At 40.1% G+C, this 11,686-nt stretch overlaps 1 protein-coding gene across 1 annotated transcript; it reads right to left on the reverse strand.

Moving 5' to 3' along the window:
• Positions 1-1,975: 1,975 nt before the first annotated feature.
• Positions 1,976-3,053, reverse strand: LOC147462293 (uncharacterized). Its single transcript, XM_086483399.1, has one exon. It carries the CDS (start codon positions 2,870-2,872, stop codon positions 2,045-2,047), a length of 828 nt encoding a protein of 275 aa, XP_086339525.1. The 5' UTR covers positions 2,873-3,053; the 3' UTR covers positions 1,976-2,044.
• Positions 3,054-11,686: the final 8,633 nt, after the last annotated feature.

Below are 11,686 nucleotides of genomic sequence, written 5' to 3' on the forward strand. Positions count from 1 at the left end.
GATTCTTAGAAGAGCTTGGATTCAAACAATACAATTGTGTCTTTACAGTGATAGCCAAAGCGCTATCTATCTTGCGAAGAACTCAGCCTTTCATTCAAGGACAAAGCACATTGAGGTGAGATATCACTTCATACATACACTTTTGGAAGAGAGATAGCTAAAGCCAAGAAAGGTGCTTACAAGTGAAAATCCTAAAGACATGATTACAAAGGTGGTCAACAAAGAGAAGTTGAGCTTTTGCTCATCTTCAATCGGCATTCAAGTATAAGAAGCCAGGATGGAAAGCAGTCACAGGTTTGGTGTGGAGATCAGTCTCCAAGTGGGAGGTTGTTAAGTATGGAGCTTGATTTATCCCTTGTAATTTTTTTTATTGAAAATGCACATTTGTAAAGCCCCCGTTATCAGGAGAACCCATCGTGCATGAGAAAAAATCACTCACCGGAAACCAAAATTTTCACAGCCTCGTCAAAATATTCCTTTTCGCAGGTGGTCGAAACTCAATGGCCCGTAGCCAATTTCAAAGGCAAACTTGTCTTCTCAAGGACGGCCACACATGGACTAATTGAAGAGTCCAATATGGACTTGTTTACACAAGAGTGGCTACACATGGCTGCCTCTCATGAGACAGGACAACCCTTTTGTCCTATAAAAGGAAGCCATTTCTACACACATTTTGGTGTGTGAAGTTGATGCAACAAGGTGGGTATGAGATGGTGAGAGTGAAGCAAGACGAAAGCTCTATTTAAGGGTATAATCCCTTTGTAACCTACTTCTTGTTTGAAGTACTAAAGCCATTGAGTGGCTTTTTTTAAGGGGATGTATCTCACATTGGGTGAACCACGTATATCATGTGCTCTCTCTCTCTCTCTCTCTCTCTCTCTCTCTCCTTTATAATCTCTCGTGTGTGAAAATTTGTCTCTCTCCATTAAGTAAGCTACTTAAATATCTATTTAGCTACGTGCTATGTCCTAACACATGTGGTGACTCAAGAAGCCCCCCCCCGCCCCCCTCCCCCTTCCCTTTTGACTCCCTTGGCCTCCAAAAAACTCTTAAAGCATTTGCCCTCCCAAGTATATTTTGGCCCAAACTTACTCCCTTGGAGCCTAAACTTTCTTCCAACAATCTCATCCTAGTCCCGATCTTAAAGCCCACAACCCAAATATCGGTTTCAATGTGAAATTCTTCTCTTCCATTAACCGTTGAATGCAATGGCAGAAAATTTATAGCTTCAAAATCCTGCAAAAGCCTTATAACTCCACCATTTGCAACTTGATTTAGAGCTAGGCGAAAAAATCTGTCTAGATCTTGAACGTGCCATATATCATCAGGGCACCAAATTTAACCCACAACCAAAAAAAACTATCAACTATTACATTGCTTCGTCCAAGCTGATGAATCTCAAAGCCTGCAAAATGTTGTCTCATAAAATTTCCCTATAACACTGTTTTTTAATGGCAACATCTCTATCTCGTAAGTCAAAGTAGCAAACCACACTTAATAGCCCCAAAAGAAAATCATAAGATTGTCATATCTCCAAAATACATGGAGATCCTTATCTTTCATCTCCTACCCAGAAAACGACAAGATAACGTACAAGTATGAAGGTACAATTTATTATATTCGAAAAGGCTATTCCAAACATACATGACAGCGTGACCAACAATAAGAGGAATACATGATAACACAATGAGTTTTAAAGATACTCTAAGGAGATATCTAAACTAACATAATATGGCGGAAAGGGGAACCCTTTATACATGTCAAAATCTGCGACATGAAGACAAACTCCAAAACTGAAAGAAACCCCTGTGCTCGCAAGAGAGAGAGAGAGACCGCCGAAGGCGACCGGCCGTACTAGTATTTCAAAAGTTTGTGGAAGTTTTGAAGCCAAATTTGACTATTTACACTTAATGAATGGAGCTCAGCACGCTTAGATTTTGCATACTTTCTCCCATCCATACTATTGAACAGTTAGTATGGAAAGATAATTCTTCAAACCATATATACTAGTATGTTAAAAACCATGGTACCATTTGGATTGAAATCACCGAGCTGAGCAATTACAATGGGGGTTGCAAAGCATGCGAAGGCAGGAGATGATGATGAGGGCGGAGAAGCCGAGGAGGAAGCCAAGCACAAGTAGGGCACGCAGGGAATAGATGGCAGTCTCTGCAGGGATGGGGACGAGGTCATGTTGGGGCTGAAGGGAGTCGAGATCGCAATCAGCGCCGTGCCAGTAAAGTTCCAAAATGCAGTCGTAGACAGCATTCTGACGAGCTTGAAAAAAGAGCACCTGCTCCTGTTCCTCGCCAATTCGGCGCAGCTTGTCGACGGCAGTTGCCACGATGCCCACGGTGACCAGGCCTGCCATGAAGACCGGCCCCCACCAGTCCTCACATGTGAACATGCTGGTCTGAGCCACAGCCGCGAACAGTGCGCTCTGCAGCAGCGCGTACATGCTCACAATCATGTACAGTTCCTTGCTCAGTCGGCGCACGGCCCTTTTATGCCAGCTTCCATCCTTTTGGTGCTGCCGTTCGGACTTCTGCAGCTGCTGCAGCCGCATCACGTGTGGGATGCTCTCCTTCAGGCTTTTCAGCGCCTTGACTCGCTGCCCAGGTTCATCGACTGCCACTGCCACAGCGATGGAGGCTGTAGTGCTGTCTCGATGCGGCCGCCGGCCGGAATCAGGGGACGGCGATGCAGCGAAAAGGGGGGAGGAATTACCTGAGCAGGAAGTCGTTGTGCTACTGTCCTGGTCCGATGTGCCTGATCTGTGCTGATCAGGAAGCGACGTGCTCTGTGACACGGCCTGATCACGGCCTGGAGCTCCACTATGCATAACGATTCTTACACTAGAATTCAACTCCATCTCCCTCCCTAATTATCTCTCTCTCTCTCTCTCTCTCTGTCTCTCTCTCTCGTACAATGCGCAGAACTCATTCCAGCTCTCGACCTCTTACTGATCCAAAGTCCCTCCCTCTCTCTCTCTCTCTCTCTCCCCCCGCTATATCTGCGATTCTGCAGACACAGTTCCTCGACCTAGGTCTCCGTGGAGAGCTGGTCGTTTCCTTACCCTTTATAAAACTAAAGCGGCTCCTTGGTCAGTGAAACATCACCATCAGGTATAAAGCTCGCTTGACTAAATTGCTCGTTTGATTCGCCTTTACCTTCTTCCTCTTATAACTAGCCGCGGCCGCAAAGAAGCCATAGCAGACTGTCATAATTCATTATAAGTGCACGTCCCCCTCTCTCTCTCTCTCTCTCTCTCTCTCTTCCTTCTTTGGGGGGTGTGTGGGTGGCAGTGATCCGGAAAAATCATTTTCACAAACATACAAAAATCCCGACAAGAACCAGAAATTTTACAATACTAGCCAGTATTTTTCCAAAATTACACTATTTTCCATGTATTTTAAGCGGAATTTTCTCCTTCTTGCCCTCCTCTCAACTGGCTACTTTGATTTTGCAACCGGCTCAAGGCTAAGCTGAGGCACACTTTTCCCGAACATTGGTGGGTGAGTGTGTGTGCGCACTAATAAAAAGAGGAAAATGGTATAACTTTTCTATCGCCCAAGTGTGGTAGATGGGTTATGACATTTCCCTCTTGAATAACAGGTCTTGAGTTCAACTCTCCTCGTCGTATAGATCTTCATATAAGCAAGGAGATACAACCATTCCATCACAGGGTACTCGTGCCTTCCCGTGCTGCTTCCATTACATGTTCGAGGCTTGGGATAGTTTCTTACGACGTTAAATCTCTCTCTCTCTCTCTCTCTCTCTCTCTCTCTCTCTCTCTCTCTCTCTCTCTCTCGTGCGCACCACTCCACCAGCTCCACTGCCGCAAAAAACCGGGGTTTATTCTAACGTAAATACAAATGCTTCAAATTTTTGACTTGAAAACTAGTCTTGCTTGGTGGGCGTTGCCATAGAACATCTATAGAACATATCATGACATATGCAGATTGACATCAAGCATCAAACACTAAAGTAAATAAGTACAAAGTGCATTGATGAATTTTTAAAAATTAAACTCCACAACCGACCTACTAATAACGGTGTATGGGTTCGTCCAATTGTGTAAGTTGGAGGACAATCATTATGTCGAGCTACAAAAAGCAATGTATATATAGTTTTAAAAAAATCATCTTGCAGCTAGGGTCAAAGTGAAAATGCCAAATATATAGTGCACGTCGTGCAAAAGTTCCACACGAAATCATGGTGGAGACTTGGCATTGTGGTCTCTCCATAGATTATAAGAAACAAAAGTCGTGCCCTGCCCTGTAGGCTTTATGTGTTGACCAAGAAAATACATAGGCATGAGGAATTGGATGCAGATAATGGACCTTGCAGTGTTGTCGAACATGAGTCATGGTTGTGTAGTCGAAATGTCCACTATTGTGAATATATGTGCTTTATATGACACGCAAAAAAGGAGTTAACACAAAAGAAAAGACATAGGAGATAAATTTAAGTTAAAGAGAACAAGAGGTAAGATTATGTTCTACCTCTTGTAGACACTATAAGGTTTACTCTAGTGATGAGTTCTCAGTTCATAAGCAATCACGATAGTAGAATCGTTCAATCAGCAGGCTGTGGATACTAAGGGGGGGGGGGGGGGGGGGGGGCTCATTTTGTTGTTTGGACTCTACAATGTATGGTTTAAATAAAAAACGTCTCAAATAGTTTAAAGCAATATTAACTAATTTGTATTCTACTAAAACATATTAAGTTGAGGTAGTTGTGGCAGTGGGAAGACATAAGATGGTCTTCCAAGCTGGTGTATTGGTCGAATGTCAAAAGCTCCGGAGCAATCACAATAGTAGAATCGTTCAATCAGCGGGCTATGGATACTAAGCAGGGGGGCCTCATTTTGTTGTTTGGACTCTACATTGTACTGTTTAAATAAAAAACGTCTCAAATCGTTTAAAGCAATATTAACTTTGTATTCTACTAAAACATATTAAGTTGAGGTAGATGTGGCAGTGGGAAGACATAAGATGGTCTTCCAAGCTGGTGTATTGGTCGAATGTCGGAGCCTTGTGTGTTGGCAAACAATCCACTTTTTCTTCGCGTGGCCTTGCCCGGTCCAAGTTCCAACACGTTCCTCCTATGTTGTTTTTCCTACTTCCTGTCTTTTGGGTGACCTCATCCTCTTCAATGGTTGCCTATAAAAGCCAATCTCATCCTCCTCTATGATACATATCCCAAAAATCCCTTTGCGACCAATTGAAGGTTGATCATACAAGAGGGACAAGATGATCTTACCCTCTCTTTTAGTCCACCTCCTTCATGGAAAGTCTTCTCCAAACATGGAAACCACCTTAATCTATATGTCTTGATCGTGCATGTGGCAATATTTTGTGACACATGCACATTTCCTTCCTTTCAATCATGAAAGCTTGTTATAGAGAAAATCCTTTCGTTTGCATCCGGTTCCAAAAAAAATTATAGCATTCAAGGTGATGACATTCTGGAGAAAATGCCCATCGATAACTTTTTTCACTTTAATCGTGGGAGGGTAGAAGCATGTAGAGTTTACAACTCATAGTTAGCATAAATTGGCTTGGAAATTTTTTGAATAAAATGAGAGAATCTCAAATAATTACAAAGCTTTTCAAAAAATAATGAGGGACATCACAATTTTAGGGCTCATGAAGAAGGGGTTCGACTAGGAGGGCGCCCATCTGGTTCGACTATCAACTGCGCAAATGAAAACGTGTTCAATTTTTCTTAACTTGAGACCATATCTCTCTAATTGTGTGTCTACACACTCTAATTTCTCAATAATCCCTTGTTAGTCTCACTGATTATTATTTTTATAAGCTTACACACTAATTTTCTTCTAATTGGACTGACATTTGGTGCTTATGCATTGGTATGTGCATAAATAAAGGCTTGGATTGCATTCTAAAAATGTCAATTTGTGCTAATCACATAACCCTATATTGACCTTGGAATGCAAGATTAGGGCTTTGGAACATCAACGGAATCAACTTACGTATTGAGCAATAAAAAATAGCAATGGAAAGCAAGGACTTGACTACCATGAGAAGACCCTTGGGTTTGGTAAGGATGTGCACTTTACCACAGGGAGCAACCAACACAGTTGCGCACATGATGAATGGTATAAACAAAGTTTTACATGACTTCATACCTCAAATTACAATGCCCTTTCTTGATGATGTGACAATCAAAGGATGCAACATAGCCAAAAAAGATGAGGCTCTATATTCAAGGGGGTGCCACAAATATGTGGCAAACCACATCAATGATTGTGACAGAATCTTAACAAGGCTAGAAGAAGTGAACCTTACATTGTCTGGGCAAAAGTCACTGTTTGGGGTTGAAGAAATATTGATAGTGTGACATCTTCGTAGTCTTCATGGCCGTCGACCTTGTCCAACTAAAGTGGATGCAATATAGAGGATGAAAGAATTATGCGTAAATATCACGAAGGTGAGAATATTTTTAGGCGCATGTGTCTTCTATATCATATGCATTCCACGTTATGCACATGTCGCATATCCTCTTTATCAATTGCTAAGGAAAAACAAAAGGTTTCAATCAAATGATGTACAAATAAAAGCTATGAGAAATTTGAAGCAATTTCTGCTATCTTCACCAACTTTGAGGAAGGTCAACTATGAGTGTGGAAGACCAATGATTGTGACAGTGGACACTAGTCCAACAGAGATAGGATGGGAAATAGGACAAGACAATGAAGACAAACTCAGGTATGTGCTGAGGTTTGGGGCCAAGGTTCTAAGCTCTTACCAAAGAGCATATCCACAGGTAAAAAAGGAGTTATGGGGAGTGGTTATAGCAGTAAAGTGTGGCAAAGAGTACTTGATTGGATCATCCATAGTGGAGACTGATAGCTTACCACTTCTAGGGATGATTGCAAGTTGTTCTACTCCTGACATTGCTATTCTTAGGTGGATTGCTTATATAAACTCCTTGAACCCAAAATTGAATCACATTGCAAGAAAAGATAATCCAATGGCAGATGTGCTTTCAAGGGCAAGGTATGAAGATGAGGATGATATGATCAATGAGGAAGAATATGTGGGCACAAAATTCTACACAACTTCTCATGCAAAGTGTGATGATATATGCATTTGCATGAGAAGACTTGACAGATCAAGTGGAAGTGCGTGCATTGAGCACAAAAACTCAGAATCTATTTGTAATTGCTCTCTCCCAAAGAATAATTGTGAGTTGTTATGTGAAGTTGCAGAATTTCAGGTCTACGGCTAGAAATAGCACAAGAAGACTGTCAACCACTCAATCCAATTGGAGAGTATTCTTTAAAAGTTGTATGAATCAGTGGGTAGGTCAAGGACACATTGAGGTAAAAATTTCAAGAGTTTGCAAAAACTCTTATTATTTACTTTTTCTTGATATTTTAGGCCAAATTAAGTTTTGACTTGGTTCAAAGGCTTAAAATAGCTCATGAAAAGATTGTCCAATGAAAACGTTCAAAAAAGTGTTCATTTTGGGCCTAAAGTAAATATTCACGATTATTTACTTCTGGCTCAAAAGTGACCAAGGTTGATACCACAGTCTCTATGCATGTATACAAACAACTTTTGTAAAGGCCCATAGAATTTGGATCACCAAACTAACCAAAAACTGGGTAAAAACTAAATTATGTATTGATTTTTGAGAACTTGAGTGTAAAATGAGAAACTTTTGTTCAAACCAAGTGAAACTTGACTTATATTGATATGATAAACAAGTGTACATGCTCAGTTGACCAAAAAGATGCAAAACTTTGCCAGTTGTAAATAATCGTGATTATTTACATCTGTCCCATTTTTCAACTTTTTTGACCAAGTTAGCATACCACCAGCTTTAGCATGTTGCATTAGGTGCACAAACTCAAATTTGGTAAGATTTGGATCATTGGATTGAAAATTGTGGCCAAATTTACAAAGTCGGTCTGCGGATACAAAACTGATGACTATTTGAACAAAAATTGTCTAAACTTGATGAAACTTGGCTAGGAAGCTTAAGTTGAGATACTTAACAGATCTGTGTCAAGATTGGGATAAAAACTTATAAAAAAATAGCTGGAATAAATAATCGCGATTATTTACATCTCCTACAAAAATTGATAACCTTGCACATTTGAGTATACCACAAGGTCAAGCATATCAAGTAGACCACACAAATCAATTTTGGTGAAATTTGGATCACAAAAGTCAGACTTAAGCCAGATTCTTGAAAACTAAGTCTGCGGACACGAAACAGATGATAACTTGAACAAATTTTATCCAAACTTAGTGAAAATTATCCAGGACCTTAGTAGGTTGTATACTTGGCAAATCAAGCCAAAAAGTGCAAAAAACTGAGAAAAGTAAATAATCGTGATTATTTACTACTGCTACACAGAGATACCATTTTTTTACTTTTGAACTTGTACAGTGTTAGACCAACATAATACAGGCCACCGAGAAATTTGGGTTCAATTGGATCCAAATTAGTACATGTTCACTTAGTTTCCAGGTTGCAGATTAGTCCTTTGGCTTTTTGCAAAAGTAGAATCTGAAAGTCTCAACTGCTGACTCACTGAGATCAGTTTGAAGAGATACACATAGACCAGTCACAATAGTTAGCAAGAATTTTATAGTCTTTATGAAAGAATAGCTAACTTAATCAAAATTGATACATGAACCAGGTTGTAGACAAGGAGTTCAAAGCTTGCCAAAAGTTGCAATCAAATCAAGTGGAAGAAATTGACATCAAGTCAATCCGATGGTAAGTACTCTATCCAGGGCTTCACAAGTCTATATAAATCTTACATCTAGTCGTATACTAGAAAACCAAGTCATATTTGGAGAGACCACTAGTAGGGTATCCACCGAAGAAAGTGTGAATCAAGGAAATCCCTTGTTGCACACTATCCTTGAAGAACTATTAGAAACTTTTTCAGATTCAACATCTGAAATGTCATCCTATTCGACTCATTCAGAAACTGGAACGACAGTGCGCTATAAGCATATACTCTCGTTTTACAATACTAATCGTCATGGAGCTCAGGTTTACCTGGATCCTAATGAAGAGTATGCTATTTGCATTGATGACCATAGTATTGAGTTTGAAGAGGAAATCAGGGCAAACAAACAAGGAAAAATATACATGGATAGAAATGGAACTCAATATTTACAAGTTGAAACCCTAACTGATAGACAAATGGGGGTTAGAAGTAAATACCATAATTCCAGATTTGGCAGCAAAAGAAGGACCACCGACTTTAGAATTCGAGGGATATGATCAAGTTGATTTGAAGATTTTGAAACGTCTTAGTACAGATAATCCTAGTATCGGAGTCTATTGTTGGGAGGATAGAAATGTAAAAGATCTTCTATGGACTTCTCATGCCAAATGAGGACAACTAACGTCTATGAAGATCATTTATATCTACAAAATCAAAGATAAGGGTTCAACAAATCTACTGGCCTACCTATTTAGGGATTTTTATAACGATAACTTTGTTATGATGACTCCTGAAGACGTGGAACAAACCAAATATCAAGGGTACTCCATAAGGGATTGGATATTGGGCCAAGGACCAGAAACTATTCCAAGAGATGAACACGTGAGAGATCTTCTGAGAGTAATGTTAAAAAAACTAGAAACCACCTCATCACGAAGAAAATTGGGTGACACTAAAGCCAATCCAAGGCTACATGAGTCACTATTGAGTCCAACAGACTGAAGGACTCGAAACAGGACTAACTGCCAGGGGACCAAGAGTTGAACCAAATAGACGTGTCAAACCAGCTAATTTTCAGAAATGGATCAAAAAATACTGTGGATCCGAGGATCCATACGACCACTTAGCAAGCTTTAAACAAGTGCTAAGAGGAGAACGTATATTTGATTTCCATACTCAATTCGAGGGGTTTGGAATGACATTAGAAGGAAAAGCATTGACATGGTTCCAAAACATTCCACCGCAGTCAATCATGGACTTGAATACATTAGCTCAAGGATTTGTAACTGCATGCTGCAAAACGGGGATCAAACACAATACGATAGCTCAAATCTATAGCTTCAAACAGAAACAAGGTGAGTCTATTAGGGATTGTGCAACTAGAATGAAGCAATACATTGCAAGATGCCCAGAGCTAGAGATACCTGCAGAAGAACAACTAGTATCATTGTTTCTAGAGGGACTGCTAAACAAAGAACTTCATACTATATTGTATAGCAAGAAGAATACGACCCTAGAAGAGTGTGTGTCTGATGCTATTGACTTAGGAGACAATTGTGATATTTTCAACAAAGAAGATGTCCCTAAGGATAACCAAAGCGAGAAAACAGCATCCGCCAAACCAACACAAGTGGGAACGGCTACTGCAGCACCACTTTCAACCATAGAAGACAGGCTCAAAAGGATGAATGACATGATGAATAACATGCAAAAAGCACCTATGAGAGGACCAGGCCAAGGATACCTGAACAGGGACAACCAATCAGGCCGCAAAATTGGTGCGCAATTGAGGGTACATGATTCGGAGAATACAAAAATTTCCTCTCAAAAGACAAAAGAAGTAGAAACAAAAGGTATGAGATGAGAAAACAGAAACAAAGGGCTGAAATCAACGAGAAAGCAAAGAAGCTATTCCAGAAAAAGGTGAAAGAAGTTGAAAGCAAAATCAAAGAAACCACCATAAAATCTGGAGGATCAATTTTGGTTGATAAAATTTTTGAGCCTATTAATGTAGCCTTGGAAGCTTACCAAGTGGAACTTAAAGCAAGCCAAAACATGGAAAACAAATGAAAAAACTATCCTTCTCCATACATGGAAGCAGCTAAGCTTGAACCTTATCAAAATTTGGTAAGAATCACACAAGAGATGTTGGAAAAACAAAAACCCAAGCTCAAGAGTACTCCAAAACCTGAAGAGCTTGTGGTAAGAACTAGTAAAGAACAATCCAAAGTGGTTGTAGAACCCCACCTTGGAACAAAAGAGCCAGAACTTATAGTGCTGGACAACGAAGATGCTTTAGTCAGCTCCTATAGAGGAAGTTTGGTTAGACAATCTACCTCCTGATATGGACATGATGTACAATCCTTGTATGGGGATTGCAAATCTGAAGCTTCAGGAATGTCTAAACCATTGACCATGAAAACATTACCCTCTTACTTGGAAGATAACGAAGATGAATCCATAGTGTGTAAAAACACTCAGGTAAAGAAAGCGGAACAGACCCTAGAGGTAGACAACATTCATTCAATCATGTCTACACCCATCCCATGCACTCTTAGTTTAGAAGAACTATTAAAAATCAGACCATATTTATGGAATGATCTATAAAAAAAACTCTAGAGAACGTGGGAATAACAGGGCTAATCGCAAAAAATTGAAAAAATTGAAACACGAATTGGATAACAAAGAGATTAGATCCGTTCCAATGAACAAAGTCGGAGAATACTACGAAGGGGAAGAAGGACACACCACCCTTCCAGTGAAATATAATTACATAGAAACCATGGCAATATTGGATAGTGGGGCAGGCATGGCCATAGCCACGAAAGCAGTATGGGAATCCTGGGGACAACCAACCATTAGACAAACTCGAATGAAATTGCAATTGGCTGATGGACACATCGAAAGACCCTTCGGACTGCTTGAAAAAGTGATACTTAATTCCTGTGGGGGATTGAATATCAACAC

Source organism: Adiantum capillus-veneris, chromosome 2 (genome assembly GCF_014529385.1).
Source record: "Adiantum capillus-veneris isolate H3 chromosome 2, ASM1452938v2, whole genome shotgun sequence".
Taxonomy (NCBI): Eukaryota; Viridiplantae; Streptophyta; class Polypodiopsida; order Polypodiales; family Pteridaceae; genus Adiantum; species Adiantum capillus-veneris.